The sequence below is a fragment of the Histoplasma capsulatum genome, genomic scaffold (assembly GCF_000149585.1).
Source record: "Histoplasma capsulatum NAm1 scaffold_2 genomic scaffold, whole genome shotgun sequence".
Taxonomy (NCBI): domain Eukaryota; kingdom Fungi; phylum Ascomycota; class Eurotiomycetes; order Onygenales; family Ajellomycetaceae; genus Histoplasma; species Histoplasma mississippiense.
The window spans coordinates 1,532,102-1,549,749 of NW_001813981.1; the positions used below are offsets into that span (position 1 = coordinate 1,532,102).

Genomic DNA, 17,648 nt, shown 5'->3' on the forward strand with positions numbered 1-17,648 from the left:
GGCAAAGGACCAGTAGTAACAGCGGAGGGCATCCGGAATTTGCAGCACAGGCAAGAGATGATCCAGACACACAAGTATTGGAAAGAAAAGGTCAGGGGTATTAAAAAATGAGCCGGTGATAAAAGACCGCAAGCGGCGAAGGGGGGAGGGGGAGGGAGGTCCGCCTATATAATCGTAGTCGGATATCAACAGTCAGATCCCACCACAGCTGATTCACACAGGAACTCTCTCACTGACTACCCTGATCTCGGAGGACTTGTGTACATTTATGGAGCTGCTGCACCACACCTGGTCCCCCACACTACTCTCCTCCCAAATCCATGTTTCTCAGGGCGGGGTCCTGAACAACCAGAGCGTGTGGAATTGCAGTATGGTACGGTAACTTCAAACACAGGCAGTACAAAAAAGGGATATTTCGCAATTGTGTTTAGCATTCTAAGCTTCGTTTCTACAGCCACAGTCTCGCGGGCTTAGGTGACCACAGTTGTCTTTAACAATGGTCCCTCTGCCGCGAATGGTTATTGCATCTGCGCCTTAAGGCGTGGGGATGCCGAGTCTTGGCACGGCGGTTCTGTTCATTGCCGGTATTTTTCAGCGATTTGGTATGTATTGTCAGGTATGGTACGGCTCCCGCGTTTGGTGGGGGGACCGACATGACATCTGCATTGTACGGAGTATTTGATTTCTTATCGATTGAGAGCTTCAATGGACCGATGTCGGGTGCGAAGGATTCTCGGCCGAGCTGCACTGTACTCTCCATTGGCAGCGTGAGCTGTGTGAATGGCCGCTAGGAGCAAAAAGGAAGTAAGAGCCTGGGTTTGATACAACAGCAGCAAAAAGCATATGGATATCAAAGAAGGCAAGCAAAACAGAGCTTCCTGACAAGCACTGCATATTTGATGCGATGGTCTTGTACTCTGTGATTGACACAAGTCTCCTGCCGGAATACCGTTAAGTACTATTCCTGGTACATGGAACAGCTCTAGAAGCCCGCATAATTGACAGATCCATACAGGAACTTCTTCTCCTGCAAGGCCAAGTCAAAATTTGGATCTTTTGCAGCCTCTGGGACAACCCGACTTCCGAGTCTCTGGCCAGCAGGCGTGATGAGCCACATATGGCCTTACTCCAAGACTCCATTGTAAACTTCTTTGCGCGCCCACTAGCCGCTTTGAAGGAATAAACACCCTGCAGCCTACAGAAACAAGACGGGAGATGCAGTGTGCAAGGGAGCAGGGCGGTAGAAGTGACAATGACGGATGGCTGGCAATCTGGCTTGTTCTATTCTCCCTTCCTTTCTCCCGGTCCTTTCCTCATTGGCGTTGTCCACCTCCACTTTTCAGATCTTGTGATGATAAGAGATATTAAATATAGAAGCTGGCTCATACAATTCAAGCTCAGTGGGTACATTTTGTCAATTGCGTATTGGGCTTCGTTCCAGTCATGCCTCGCTTATCCTGCGCGGGTAATATGTAACATAGTTAACATCGCCATCTAGTAGCTCCTGCCTGTAGGTCAGTCGATGGAATGAGGGAAAACTGAAGAAAGGAAAGGAGAACCATGTAATAATAGTGGGAGGAAACTAAAACAGTTACCCAGATGTGTAAATTTATATATACGTATATATATTCTCGCAAGTAGATGCTGGAAAGGGAGTCGGCTATCAGCTGCCATCAGTATTTGATCTGTTGGATCTGAAATATTCACCATGTACTGTACAATACATGGACGGGTGGGTAATGTTTGCACGCAGTTCTTTGAGGAAAAATTCTACCTGAGACATGCTGGGAATGAAGACGGGGGAAGGGGGGAGGGGGAAGGGAATGGGATGAAAGTAAGGGAAAGCCCAAAACGATACAAGGGAAAATTTGACATATCTGAGGGTTTTCAACATCCTACTTCTTTTGAAATGACACCTTTTCTCAAACACTTCCCACAAGCGCCCTCATTTTCATCATGCTTTCCCTTTTATGCGCAACAAATGAATAACACCGAAGTACAAAAAAAAAAAAAAAAAAAAAAAAAAAAAATAAGAAAAAAAAAGGGAAAGAAGGGGAAGGCATGCCATCATCATTGAGCATCATTAACAAACACGAGGTTCATCGTTCCTTTGCTTCTTCCTTTTTTTAAAATGCGTCTCTACATGCTTCAAAAAGGTTATGAGTCGCATAAAAACGTGGGAGTTCAAATGACGGGTAGTACAAACAGATATGGGGTAGAGGAAATTGGATGAAGAACAGATTTTGGTTGACTCGGTATCCACAATGAAAATGAAATTCTCACATAGATATTTGCCCATATGATGCAATGAGAAAAGAAAAAGGAAAAGAAAAAAACCCTGCATATCCATTTCAAACTAGGTATCGATACTTGTTTCCCTCTTCCCTTTCTATATAATCTTTTTCGATGAGTCTGCATGATGTAGTGAAAATCAGTATCACTAGTTTTCTCCTGGTAAGAGAGAATGACAAACAGCTGGAAAAGGCCAAAGGGGCCGGAATCTCTTCCTTTTTAGACTCACTTTTCAATATTAGTCTTGATCCCCGCAGGCTCTAGTACACCTCTGCTCTTCGTTTTATTAATCACTTCCACCAATAGCTCCGCATGAGTGATGACCTTACGCGCCTTCATAATTCGAACGATGGCTGCCTGCGTCTCATAGTGTCGGTCCGCTGCTACACGTTCGTGCGTAGTCTTGTTCTCTTGTTTGGTCTCCTTGAGCTGGATCTGGTTGATCTTGATGCGCATCTTGGGGTCTGAGAAGTTTGAGTTGAAAGAAAATGTGTCGTCGTCATTGACGTCTCGGCCCTTTGGACGCTTGGTCAAGACACGGTATTTGGCGCAGGCTAGCGATTGGAGAGTTCGTTTCAATTCGATATCAGCTGGGATTGGGAGGTTAGAATTAGCAAGATGATTACAGATAACACGAGGCAATCGAGGGAGATTTCGAGTAAAAGCAAGATAAGAAAAAAAAGAAACACGACTTACACAAGCCCGTAGCCTCCTTGATTTCTGGATATGACAAAGTGGTATCATCCTCCACATCGTTGAAAAGGAGAAGGACAACGGCTTGGAAGGAGCTGACAACGATTTCCTTATTCCCATTTGGAAACTTTGCCTTGAGTTGACAGTGCGCAAGAGAGTGTTTCCAATGAAGTTTTCTACCATTGTACTTGTTATTGTAGAACTGTTCGAAACTGTCCATCGCGCTGGATATAACCTTTGGTATTTTCAATTGGACATCTGGGTATGATGGCCATGCAGCCGCTGATATGACGTTTACGTTCAGATCCATATTGGATCTATCTCGGTTTGGGCCGAGAAGCGCATTATACGATGCCATTTCATCACGCGCAAGATCCATGTCCTTAAACATGGACTCGAGGTTATGAGTAAAATTCGATCCACATTCTGGACGGTCCCAAATCAGTTAGATAATTTATTTGGCAGTAGTTTGGTTGTGGATTGTAACCATACGAACCTGACCTGAGCCTTGCAAGCATGCTCTTTTCGGCCTCATCACTAGCGCTTCTACCCATAAGTAGGCGACGGGCGAGATCGTTTTTGTAGAAGGCTTCGAAAACAGCTTTTCCATGGACAAAACGGAAAAGATCCAAAACCTGGTCCAATTTCTGGTTGATTTCCGCATCCTCATCAACTAATGCCGTGCTCCCGCTTTTTGATTCTTCAGCCAGACCCTGAATGGCCTTGACACCTCCTCTAAGTAGCATATCAACGTATTTCGCAATCATCTCACCGGGCTTTGGATTATCGGTACCCCAATTCGACCCTGTTTGTTTCGTTTCATTGATAAATTTTTCGAAAGCCTCCCGAAGACTATGACCTAGGGTTTCATTTTTGTGAAATGCGCTCTTCCATATTTCATCCAAATTCTCCTTGAACTTCAAAAGTCTGGTAACCATCTTGTCTTCATTCTCCTGATCGAATACGATAGCAGAGCCTTCTTTGATAATATACGCGGAGAATGCCGGTTTCACTTTGGCCCCTAGGTCCTGTCGTTGTAGCAAAGAGTATAATTGTTCCAGAGCAAATTTGTCGTTCTTGCTAAGTAGATCAACTATATCGTCTTCTTTAATTAGGATATTGGTGTGTTCAGAAACTAGATAACGATCTAGCATTTGCGAGATGCTTTGTTTGGTACTCCTGTCCATTGAGAATAGATCACATCTAGTCATCTCACGGCATAACAAGAGATGACATCTTTCCACATAGGCGGCAAGCCCACAATGACTAACTTCATTACCAGCCCATCTACTGATGTATATTTCCGATGCGTCAAGCATGCACGGTTCAACATGCTTCTTGTAGACACCCAGGTCATGAAATAGTTTGATGGCACGTTTGAGTAAATTTGGGTCGACCACCGTATTGTCTTCCGCCCTGTCAAGTTCAATGAGTTGGCAGGCTCCTTGCAAGATTCGAGGTCGTAATATATCGTTGGAGAAGATCGTCGTGCGGAATTGGATTAAGCCCATCTCGTAAATGACTGGATTGTCCGCCGAATGTAACAGGAATGATTGGTCTAAGTAATAGAAAATGGAACGAATTATAACCTAGGACAGCGAGTAATCAATGTTAATTACAGATGGAATTGGTCTTGGGAGGAGAACCCACATACCAAACGACTATTCCAGGCGGACCAAGCTTCCTCAACTGACCTCAAGATATCAACATCATTGCACTCCCCAGCTCTCGCTAATAACACTTTTAAGACAGTCCCAGATACGTGTTCCTCGCAGCGATTTTGAAGTCGTTTGGCCAGTATCGCAGCATTCCCTTGTCGACATACATTTTCAGCGCCTCTGTATAGCTCCTCAAGCGACTGTTCTGGCTTCTGATCTGCCAGGACTGCTGTCAGAGCCGAGTCCAGCTGCGACCAGACCTTTTCTAAATATCGATCCTGATCCAAACGTGGTATGGCTCGTAGATTTTTGACAACGAGCTTCTTAGCTCCTGTATGTGGCGTGAAGCTGCTGGGTCTTGTCATGTAATTGAACGCGCGCGATCCGGCCTGACGGGGGGCACCGTTTGATTTCGGTGACGAATTCAATCCAGTTCCACCAGTCGGTGATTTCGAATCGGTATTGTTCTGTGGGAATGTGTACATTTTCTCAACTGAAATGGGTTGGTGGGTGGGGTCGGAGGTTGAGAGGGAGCTTGTGGGATGGGATATATCTCGCCTCACTCGCTTTGTGCTAGGTGGGAGAAGCTCCCCTCTACCGTTTTTTGATATGTTATTCCCGCCGTTTTCAAAAAGGTCCGTAATAGTCGTCTGTTTCGGGGATTGATCCTCGCGGATTTCAGGCTCTTGTTCCGGGTGTTTTCGCTTGCCAACAGACTTGTTCCCGCCCCTCGGTGCAGGTCTAATTGAATTCTGCATCTATTTTTCTCGTTCGGTATCCAAAACACATCAGATCTTAGCCGTCGCCATGAAATCAAACGAAGGGCATAATGGTAATAGTGAGAATATGTTACCTCTATTTCGCGGTTGTAAATGCAGTTCGAGGTGTTTGGGAGGCTTAAAGGATGATTGCCGTTTTGACGTTGTTGGCCTGAATCGCCAGACGGAGATAACTGGAGGGCTCCAATTGGTTGATAGAATGAATGGTTATGATGGGCAAGATGCAGAAATAACAGATCTGTGCAGACTTGTGAAGTTTTGATGGATGATGATAGAAGGATATGAGAAAGAAGAGATGGAAGATGATTTAGTTGTTTTGTTCATTAACCACATACAGTCGTAACGCCAATTATCTGCACTGAATTTACATGATATTATTATTACCAATCGTCATTTTGCTGGTTGCCAGCAATCAGTTACAGATGAACAAAACAAGCCACCAGAGTTATCATGTATAAAATTTGATTTTTTTCACTTTTTTATTTGATTTTTCTATATTAAATCCTGTCTTCACAGCACTAATCAGCAGGCCTGGAGTTATTATACAATCCATACAGAAATTTATGAAAACAACATCATCTCTGATCTTTCAGTCGACTGCTCTTCCTCGAACTGAGGCAATCAGTTAGCATCAGCATCTCTCCCTGTGCAAGCGCACAGTAAAACAAAGAAGAACGGGGGACTTACTTGAAGAAATCCAACCGCATCAATCAGAGCGACATACGATTTAACTAGATCCTCCAGAGTCTCACTAACCTCCCCTCCATCCAGCCCACCAACTTTTGCATATCGCTTAAATATTCCAACCATGATTTGTCGATTTCCTGAAAGAAAAGTACGCGTCTGGTCAAGTAATTGCTTGTTGTGCAAGCCACGCGCAAAAACTGCAGATACAATTACACGCATTACAGCAAGGAGCAGGTCATAGTATTTCCGAAGAGCGTCTGGGTTGCCGATGTCTGCAAGTTATGGAGTCAGTTATTACGTCACAGTTTAAGGACCAAGGAAATTTTACCGATTCCGATATCAGGGTCAGTAGCAAAAAGCTGGGACTCCTTAACAGCTTGGAACAAACCCGCATCTAATATGCGCTCCGCGCCGATTCGTGATTGAGAAAGTTGTTGAAGTAGCGACAGATGTGCATCATAGTAAACCAATAGGCGTGAGGTTTCTAAAATGTAATGTTAGAAAGTGGCAAGTGAAGGACAGGAGACGAAGTGCACATTAACGTACCACTGGCCGGTGCATTGCGGAACTCTGAGGGTATCGCCCCGACAACATCCACGAACATGGCCAGATAGTTCGATTGGGCAATCATATCTATGAGCAACGATGACGACTGTTGGCGATCAAGAACAGAAAGCAGATTCAATAGAAGCAGAGCGGATATTCTGCAAGTTTCCTGTCCCGAATAAGCATCATCACATACAACTTCCACAAGTGATGAACCCGAAGACTTGACAACTTGTTCCGAGTGGTTTCCAAAGCGCTTGTGTTTAGATCCATCCCGCGTAATGCGCGAAAGATATTGCGAACAAATGTTGTAAAGACATTCTCTCAAGGGACTATTTTCGAGGGCCAGCGGGATCCCACGAAGACATGCTTGGAAGAGATGGTAGAGTCGTTCATCGATGATGTCAGCTCCTTTGTTGGGGATTTGGGTGGAAGGACTAGAACCAAGCTTCTCCAGCAATGATTCTGCCAAACGGCCTAACTCAATGGCCTCTGCAGCAGTATCTACGATGGAACTTTCGAGTTTGGGGAGAATAACCTGCAAGATATGCAAAATCAACATCGACCTTTGTCCTGAGTCCATCTCGCATGTAACAATGATCGTGGTTGCAAGTTCGGCCCAGGATTGGACAGCCGAGTACCGATTGAGTCGAATTCTTCTACTTTGGTTATTGGCATGGAGAAATAGTAATACGTTGTCTCGCTCAGACAAGAGCTGCTCTTCATCTTGAGCGGTCGCCACTCCGGCCTGTAGTAAATCTTGTCTAGTGAAGTCAAGAAACTCTTTCACTGTAGCAAGATCATAAAGGACCAAAGAACCATCGCCCTGGGTCTTGGTATATGGCTCCAGGTTAACATCATTATAGAATTTCAAATTGGGTGGCGGTTTTATGGATTCTATGTCCAAATCTGCGAAGTCAAAGAGGTCGAGGAAGGAGGCGTGGTTAAAAGTTCGGTTATTTTCATCGACGGAGCTTCCCAGCAAGGTGGAAAGGGTATCCCTTTGCAAAGAAGGGGCACCGTGGCTCGAAACAGAGCGAATTTCGGTGACGGCATAGTCAAAGAGCATGCTTCGATAGTTAAGGAATCCTGATAAGGCAGCGGGTGACTCCGAATACCAAAATTCTGGATCAGAAGTTTGGAAATGATTCCAAAGTGTCTCTGGGCCTACTGGAGGTTGAGTTGCGAAGAGAGAAACAAGGAGACGACTGTAACGAAGTTCTGGAAGAACGAGAGTTGACGACAGCTTCGAAGACCAGAGATATCGAAGCACCCGGAAACTCGCTTCTTTAAGATGCACCATCCAAGCAAATATGGTTCCATCTACCCCATCAGGGTAGCTCTGGGCAAATTCGATGATTGCATGCAAAAGCGACATTTGGTCCTGGAACAAACTTCCTACTGCGACATCAAGCGTTTTTCCAAGGCAAGAAAACCCTAGAAGTAAGTGTGCCATATTTGGCTTTTCAGGGTTGATACTAAGACACCGGTCGAGTAAGTTTACAAGTCCTAACTTGATAAGGTAACCGGAAGATTCGGGTCCGCTCTCTAGCTCACGTATATCAGGCTTCATTTGTGACGCAAGAGAACGAGCAATACGATCCGCCTCGACATCGGTGTTCAATAACTCTACTATCTGATTTGACGCCTGCCAACGAGATAACGTGGATGAAGTAGCCTTGTTTAACTTGCGCGAGCTTGATAATTTTTCCAAAAGTGCGAGCGAAGTGAGAGTTAGCTGCGGGTGGCCAGTACCGCAATAGAGACACAAATCCGTGACTATATGAAGATTGTTAACGACACTGTCTTCGAACGATGTAAGGGAGGAGTTAGCCACGTTAGTTGTGGATTGCCTAGATTGAGATTTAGTTAATGGGCGTACGACATCAAAATAAGTCGATTGGTAGTCCATAATGAGATTCATAACGTCAATACTCCGGAGCAGAGATCGAAGGATAATTGAATCCGACGTGGCCCTTGCCACATCGTCAATATTTTGATGGGCAGCGGCAAATATAGCCTTAAGGACATCCTCGTTAAATAGCCACTCCATCACTCTCGCAAATGGATGCAATCTAATGTACGTGTTCAGGGATGAGGACCGCATACCAGAATCGAGCGGAACGAAATGTTCGCTTACGATGGATATGAGGTTTTCGTTGAAATTCTCAAGACATGTCACAATAAAGTTGAAACAAGCTAATTGGAGGTGGCGAATCTGGTGCTCCTGGATGTCGACAGATCTAGTAACAAGTGCTTGACCAATGACGAAGTCAATATAAGGCTCTATGCCTGGCATTCGATATGAAGACCCTAATGGCTCAGGAAATGGAAGGGAGAGCTGTGAATTTGCCAAATCTATTGGTGGAGATGCTAGCGTATCTAGTAGTTCAACAAAGGAAAATGTTTGATCGAAGGTTTCTGTTATTTTCTGAAAGGCATGCCGTTCATTCCATCCGGGGGAATTGGTCGGAAGAGAGATTTTAGCGATAGGTGAAGTTTGGGACCCCGAACCGGAAATCCATTGATCAAGCGCAATCCACATATCGTTTCCATGGAGCGAGGTCCTGTCGACCATTAGAAACCGTAAAGTGACAAATATGCTGGATCTCAGATGACCTGGAATGGGGGCGTCGCATAGGGTTAGAAGAATGTTGACAAGGTTCAGTGTTGGGTGTTGAAGAATCCATTCCCGGATTTCCGAGTTCTGTTTACACAAGTGACTAATGAGTCTCAGATATGAAGTGAGCATCACCGGGCTTTCAGGTTCATCTATATCAGCCGGCTCTAGTTTTCGAATACGGAAAACTGATGGAGGTGCCGCTGAAGGCCGTTCCGTAGCCTTAGTAGCATAGAGTTGGAGTTCATCAATCATCTGAATCCAGCTCATCGAAGCAGATCTCCTAAATTTCGTGGAGGATATGTTATCTTCATCTAAGAGGAATTTGTGCGCGGATAAAGAATTTTCCTCCCCTTCTGAGATGGAGCAAAGCATCTCGCAGAAGGCGCTGGCCCGAGGAACGGTCTGACGCTTCGACGCCCATTGGAGAAATCCATTTAAATTTCCCTCCGGATCTGTCCAGAATGCCTGGGAAGCCTCAGCCCTATGTTCAAATGCAAATGCCATTATCATAAGCAATGTTTCGAAATGCATACGTGTTTCAATGGGACCACGATGTAAGTTTGAGGTTAGACCTTCCCGCAGAGCCGTTATTTGGTCCAAACGCTGAATGTCTTCCTCTGACTTCAGTGTTCTGATGGCATCTGGCATATTGGCAATAAGAGATTCTATAAATATCTCGAAATGTTCCATGAGCAATGCATAAAAATATGGAGAAGAAGAGTCTGGCTCCACTGTCAAAGGTGTACTATCCTTGAGGAGTAGGTTAACCATCTCAATTCTTCCTGGGTCGCGCCACTCGTTCTGACTGACCCCACTGCAGACCTGCAGCATGAACTCAAGGGCCCCATCGTCCAGTGCCGTGATAAATAACTTGGAGAGATCTGCAGCCTCTTTTTCGGGGCTAATGCCCTGGATGGGGGAGCCAGACCCTGATTCAAAATACCAACCAGCATATTCAGCAAGCCAGAATGCCATGGTAGCAGCATGAAATTGTGCCAGAACCCAGTCCTGGGGATCTTTGGAAGGTACAATAGCCTGGTGGAGGGATCTTGCATCACGAAGGGATCCGGAACCTTCAGGGGAGCCATACTGAGATACTGACAAGATTATTGCTGGGATATAATGAACCAAGCTCATGTCGAACTTATCTAATTTCCTGAGTCGGTCCAGAAGAAGGCGGAAATCTTCAGAGCTCGTGAAAGTTCCTTTGAAAAGATAGCAGAGGATTGCGCCAATCGACTCATGTTCCTTTCCAAGGCTGCTGCGCTGATATTCTATGATTTCAATATCTGATTCCTGAGTTTGTCCAACAATTGACGCCTTCTGGGCTAGATCGCCCAAACGAACCAGCCACTTTTCGATATCGGCCATAGAATCCATACATTTTCTAGCGAAGAGTGACGCATTTCGCAATGGGCCGTTTTGGATTTCGAGGATTTTTGCAACAAATTCTTGCATGATCGCTTGGGTACCTTCCCTCTCCACCTCGAAAGACTCGAACAGGACTAAACGTAGACATTCGAGAAGAAACGATCGGCGTTCATGAAAGCGTATTATTGTGCACATAACTGGTGGGCGGTCTAATTTTTTTGAATCATCTTGAGCTTGCATATAACAACTGGCTGCCTCTATTTCATCCACATCCAAGGCATCTGCTACCTGCAAAACGTCCTGCTGGAATTGCTGGTTAATAGAGTATTCGACATCGTTAAGCTTGATTTTTCCTATATAGCAATAAAATTAGCGCAAAAGCTTGTAGTAAAAACAGATTATAAAAAGAGAGAAAGGCTTTTATAGTACCGGAAAGTATGGATTGGCGGCTTTCACTTTTCTTTGGCGGCTTGTCTAGGAGCTTTCTGAAGTCTTGAATGGTATTTTCCAATTCAAAAACGAGTCTGTCGACGTTCGGAAGAGCAGACCTGGAAAGTGAAGAAAGGTCCTGGTAGAGACCCCTCAGGCCATCCAACTCATCACGACCATCCATTGTGCAGATGGGTGGGTAAGAGGTTCTCTTGTTGATGTGTTGCGATAACGACGAGTTGCTGTTGACCAACGCGGCTCCGAAAAGTTATTTGCTAACGGGCCCAAGCTTTCGTGGGGCTCACCACAACCCTACCATTCAATATTTAGCCCATCAAAACGTCCTGTCGTCTTTTCTCATGTAAATAGCACGACCCGTGGCGAAGAGATATCTATCAAATACTACAATTAATATCCTATCAGGAATGGGCAGTTTTATTTACACTAATCTTGACTCCCCGCTACTGAATGGAATGGTCCACACCAACCGCTCGTCTCTATTTTCTACAACTGCTTTAGGGAGCAATGAAGGAAGTAAGCCTCGAGGATGCGCTGAGGGCAATTGGCTCAGACCTGCAAAGGAATCGTGTAGCTGGGCTTGAAGGTACTGCCGTCGTCACTTTTGTGAAGATAGGACGATCTATGAAACGGACTGACAATATCTAAAAAGATCTCAAACATATCTTTCTGCGGAATAGACAAACACCTAAGCTGTATGGCTCCCGATTAGCAAAATCTTTAAACTGTATAGAGATCCTAACATTGAATGGTGTCTGTTGTAGGAACAATCTCACTGATAAGGAGTATCATAAAATCTTCGAAACCCTGTTTCGGTTTATTTCCACCGAGAAGTCCTCCTACAAACGTACGTCGAAGACCCCTGTATCCAAATCCACATCGGGAACGAGACTCACAAGTTGTGTTTCTGCCCTCCGAGCAACTGTTGAGCTGGGTGTACATAAAATCCGCTCAAAAACCGTGGCCGCTTTGCTCGACCATGTCACCGATGCAATCCAAACACTGGGAGATGCACTGTGGGAACTACTTAGCGGCGACTACATAAAGATTTTGAAGACAATATTGCAGTATCCGCCTCACCTGGAGCACTTGAGCAAGGGTGATTGGCATCATGTCGTTGATTTCTGTCTCCAAGCGACTGGGGTCATAGAACCTAACCAGGAGACTCAGCTGAGCATTCGGTCCCGTACACGTCTTCCATCTGAAAGTCTGGGTGATCGAGGAAGTCGTACCAGTTCTATCGAAGCCGATACTTTTCGGCGCAATAAAACTTCCGGATTTGAGAACAGTACAAAGACCGAAGAGCTAGAGACTTGTATGCAATTGTTGTGCTCCTATCCTTCCGCACCCATCATTGATGATGCTGAAAAGCTGCTCAATGGCCTTGTGGACTATCTTCAATCACAGAGTAGCATTTCTAAAACTCCCCATGCCGCATTTAGCGCATTCAATTCCGTTCTTGCAAAGTTGATAACGTATGACATTATTCTTGTTAGAGACGCTTTGTTGGATGTCATCCCAATAATAAAACGATTCTGGCGTACGAGATCCGCTATCTTGAAGGATGAGATGTTGATAACGCTGATGATTGGGAGACCCATTTTCATTCAATCTAGTCTCTCATCTCCACCAGATTCATTCGCGGAACGACTCCAAGACCTAACCGAGCAACTGTATCAGGAGTACACGAGGCAACCAGAAAAGGACTGCATGCAAGTGGACGATTTGGTGTTTACGTTTGACCAAACCCCCCAACCTATGGGCATCAGGACAATGGCTCCACGCCTGGGAGTTCCTAGGTCTGAACAAACTTGGATCACTTTGCAAGCAATTGCTTTTTTTTCGACGCTTTTAGACAATATGTACCTCAGCCTAGATGAGGGGCCACAAACAAGTGGACGACCGAATAAGAAACAACATCTCTTGTCAAGGAGATCCGATATTGTTCGTGAAGCTTCGACTTCTGCAGGAGTAACGAGAATATGTGCATTGCAATTGCTTCCATTCATTTTCTCAGAACGCGAGCCCGTGGTTGAAGAGTTATTAACAACTCTAGCGCAGCTTACAGTAAATATTTTAGACGAAAACGGTTCCACAGCGTCATGGACCATGGTAGCACTTGCAAGGTGAGTTTGCCCTCTAAAATATATCAATCAATATACTGATCATAAAACAACAGTATGGCTAGTTTTGTTGCTGCTACTTCGCAGGAATTGCGTCCTTTGTGGGTTCAAGTTTGGGAGCTGACTTGTCGCGCCCTGGGCTCTCCCATCACATCTAGGACTGCTTGTAATTTGCTGACAGCAATTCTCCATTTCGAGCTACTAGATTATTCAATTGTGGGGGATACAATTGAATCGATGATATCCTCTGTTGATCTTAATGGCCCCTCAGGTCTAACCGACTCCGCGTTGTGCATGTGGGCAAAGCTGGTAGACTTCCGAACAAAGTTCAATCCCGCACAGAACCAAGATATGTCAAAGCAAATTTGCACATGGATAAGAAATAGCTGTAAGATCTGACGGCTTCCATGCTTGCTGGACTGAATACCTTTTTACTAATATTGGAAATAGGGACTTTAACTGACCGCGTCTATACGATGCAAGTTGCTACCTTTGCACGACCCTTGGATCTTCTCAATATCCTGATGAAGTGCACTGGGAGATCTTTCGACCCTCCCTATCCTGTCATTCCGGGGCCTCTTTGCAGGATCTCAAGGTGCTTTATTAGGCTCCGTCAGGATTGCAAGCTGATTGATTATCTGTTTCTCACAGCACGACAAGGTCCTGCAAATGAGACTGCAGCGGATACGGCAAGGCTTACATATATTAGCTCTTCAGTGAAGCAGCACCCCGATGACCAACTTATTTTGGAATTATTGCAATCGAAAATAGACAATTTCTGTCAAATTTGGAGTCAGCTAAACGATGATAATCACCAGCATGTTACCATTGAAATCATTCAGATTTTAGTATCTCTCTGCATCACAAGTACCGTATTTACTCAATCACTTCCGTTACCTGTTTCACTCCGGTGTCAATATTTACAGAAAAGCACTGAAAAGCTTTGGGTAAGCCTCTGTGGCTTTTTCTCGAAGAATGAAGTGGAATTTCTTGATTCCTGCTTGGATGTTCTGTCTCCAATCATTCTGCGCTTGAAGCTATCATTCGACATCAATGATCCAGTTATGAAGGCCGTTCAACTTATCGCCCCTGATTTTATTGCCGTTTTAGATCATCACAATGGTGCAGAGCTGGACTCGTCTAATTCCGCAGCTGACCAAATGGATCTCGATAATCATTTTTCATCTCAAGATAGCCACATAAAAGATAACGACTTCGCACCGAAATTCGATCGAGAGGATATCCCTGCATACGGGGACCAGAATGCAGTTCGCCGTGCAACAGCCACTCACCTACATATATTATATTACCTAAACGGCGCAAACAATAGTTCCGAAGCCCTTAGGAATGGGACCATAGTCGCTCATGTCACATCACTTGACACTGCGGACATTCTCGCTGCTCGAACCAGTCTGGTAGCCCTTCTTGGCAGCTGGCCAAGCATTTCTAGATCCGACGCCTGCAGTTTGCTTGTGTTCTTTGGGGAAACGATACTGCAATCATATGAGTTTAAAATGTGCGAAGCTGCTTTATCCATTTGTATTGAACTTACGACAGCTTTTATTGATCTTTGGACTACGGACGAAGACGACGAACTTTTTGAATCTGCTGTTGATCTTTACAACTGGTATGCGTTACTAGTTGAAGAAAGCTTGGCTTCCCCAAGAGTCCTGATAAGGATTGCTACGTTGATGGGACGTATCCTTCAAGCTGACCCCTTGTACCCAAGGGACAGCTCGCGTCCCTCGCCTCGTACTATCCTGTTTAAGATTTTACACGACGGGGATCTTACTGTGAAGTTCCACCTGTCCGGGATTATTCCGTCAGTGTTCGACGGCTTTATTTTAAAAGAACATGACGCTATATTTGACGATATTCTGGAGAACCTTCCTCGTGACCCTGACCGGAATGAAGGCATTGCATTACGCCTATATCTCCTAGCACAATTAGCGTCTAGATGGCATACCCTTCTACGCCGCGGAATATATCACATATTTGAAGCTCCCGGGCAACTGCCCAAATCAGCGCCATATGCAAAGGCTTGCTTACAAGAGGTCGCGCGTTCCCTCAACCTCGATGATGCTAAAGAGATTTTTAGGCTCTTTGCCTCTCAGATGATATATACGTGGCTCGAAACGGAGTCTTTGGGGTCCATTCCGTTTACCATATTTGGTTATCAGGCGCTTAATGACTTACTAATAGATGTTGAGGACGAAGTTGTAGCCCAAATTGTGATGCGGGGCAAGGATCAAGAGATGACCGAGATTTCGAATTGTTTGGGTATGACCTTCCGAGGATTACTGGAGCACTGTTTTTATAAAGCCGAAGCATACTGTATTGCCCGCGACATAAGCATCCCACCTTCACAGGACAGCCAGCCAAAAGGAACCCAGGGTCGCATCAGGAAGATTCTGGGAGCTGAACAATTTGGTTCCTTACTGGAAAGATATTTCCCTGAAACAATTGCCGTATTTTTCAAATGCGTGGATCAAACAGAACAGATGGAAAGAGGCTTTGAAAAACGACCTGCTTTCAAATACGCTCTAGATATCTGGAAAGATATAGCGAAAAGAAGCTCATCAACGGCGGTTTTGCCAGCCAGCCAACAACCTTCCTTCCGAGCCAGATACCTCCTCGATGAGTTTGACTTTCTATGCACGCGGACCGGGTATGACCTGGAAACAATGTGGACACCCGCTTTGGTTTGTTTTGTTGCAAGGACATTGATAGAATCTATTCATCCATCCCTGGGTTCGCTCCATGCTTGTGCAGTGATCCGAAAGCTCAAAATTCTAGTCTGCGTCGCTGGATCGGTGGTTCTTGATGAATATCCCCTAGAAATGTTGTTACATTTCCTAAGGTCATTTCTCTCTGATTTTCATTGTTCGGAAGATGCTGTTGGGCTGTTTTGGTACCTCATCGACAAAGGCAGGCCATATCTACTGGAAAACCCTTATTTTATGGCAGGACTTGGGGTCTCGACTCTTGCCTCTCTTAGGGGGCTTCTCTCCTCTTCCCAGGAGAGCACTACTCAAGAAACGCATTTCCGGTCATCAATATCCAAGGCTCAAATTTTCCATGACTGGTTTGCAAAGTTTTTGGACGAGTATGAATCTCCGAAGCTTAGCAAGGAATCCGGGAAATCATTCCGAACTATTGTGCAATCAGCTCAGCGCATTAATTTGGTCGGAAGCGCTTCAAAAAGTACATATGAGGGTGAACTTCTAGTAGGTCTTTTGCAAGATAGCGCGCCCGGGGAGAGACTATTGAGTGCTCCAGCCACTGATTTGGTCTTTTCTCTTATCTGTAATGACTTCCAAAGACCTAAAGACTTCCGAGATGATATTTTAGGGGAAGACAAGGTTGCAGCAGCGAACGCGGTAACTGTTTGGAACACCATACAACATCGTGATCATAGTTCCGGTTATCGCCTCTGGGCTGCTCGTGTATTGGGCCGGGCGTATGCGTCGACGGGAGTGGTCAATGATTCGATGCTCAAGGAAACGCAATCATCTCCCCCCGATGATATTCCAGAACGAGTTAGATTGACATCCAAAATTTCTATTATCAAGATACTTTATAATTCGTTATTTTCAAATAGTCGTCGGGATATTGGACTCGCGGAGCGAGCCTTGCAGCAAATTTTCACTAGTCTCCATTCTGAACCCGATCTCGGAGAATGCGCGTCAGCCATTCCTAGTTCACTTGTCAAAGCGCTTACCTGGACGCCATATTTATGTCCTGACCTTTCCCTAACCGCTCTCCAGAGGGCACAATTCAACCACGATGTTCGGTGGATTGCCGATGCACCTGCTGAGGAATGGGCCCGTGATTTCACTCTCTGTTTATCGGTCCGGGAAGCCACCAATTCTGTAGTTGGCACCTTACCAAAAGTTCTTTTTGAGATACCGGCTCTTGCGATGAAACTCCTACCATATATTCTACATGACAGGCTTCTCTCCGAATATGAGGGTAAGCGGATTGTTCGTCAAGTTGTCTCCGATGTATTTCGACAAGCATTCCGTGATGTTCGGCAAACCACCTTCCCACATATCCGGCTAATTATTCATTGTATTCTGCATTTAAGGCACCAAAAAATCCCTCACGAGCAGACCATGAATCAGCGAGATGCCTGGCTTGACATTGATTACCTGCAAGCTGCGCATGCAGCAGCGCAGTGTAAAATGTACAAAACTTCCCTTCTTTTCGTGGAAATCCATTTCTCGCGGACTTCGTCAACTCGACGGTTAGCAGTTTCAAAGTTGCCTGACTCCTTACTGCTCCTCCACGACATTTTCAAAAACATCGAGGACCCTGATCTATTCTACGGTATTCAGCAAAGCGCCACTCTAGATTCCGTCCTTGAAAAACTCCAACATGAGAATGGGTGGGTTTGGGCTTAAAAATCTATCATTCCAACAGTGCCAAT

The 17,648-nt window shown here is 45.2% G+C and overlaps 1 protein-coding gene across 1 annotated transcript; it reads right to left on the reverse strand.

Moving 5' to 3' along the window:
- Nucleotides 1–2,351: 2,351 nt before the first annotated feature.
- On the reverse strand, nt 2,352–10,736 carry HCAG_02556 (hypothetical protein; the record flags this gene model as incomplete). Its single annotated transcript, XM_001542335.1, has 12 exons — nt 2,352–2,412; nt 2,522–2,882; nt 2,989–3,411; nt 3,482–4,120; nt 4,265–4,574; nt 4,811–5,395; nt 5,758–5,775; nt 6,110–6,381; nt 6,438–6,593; nt 6,656–6,761; nt 6,852–10,159; nt 10,226–10,736. The coding sequence occupies 12 exons, from the start codon at nt 10,734–10,736 to the stop codon at nt 2,352–2,354; spliced, it is 6,750 nt and encodes a 2,249-aa protein (XP_001542385.1).
- Nucleotides 10,737–17,648: the final 6,912 nt, after the last annotated feature.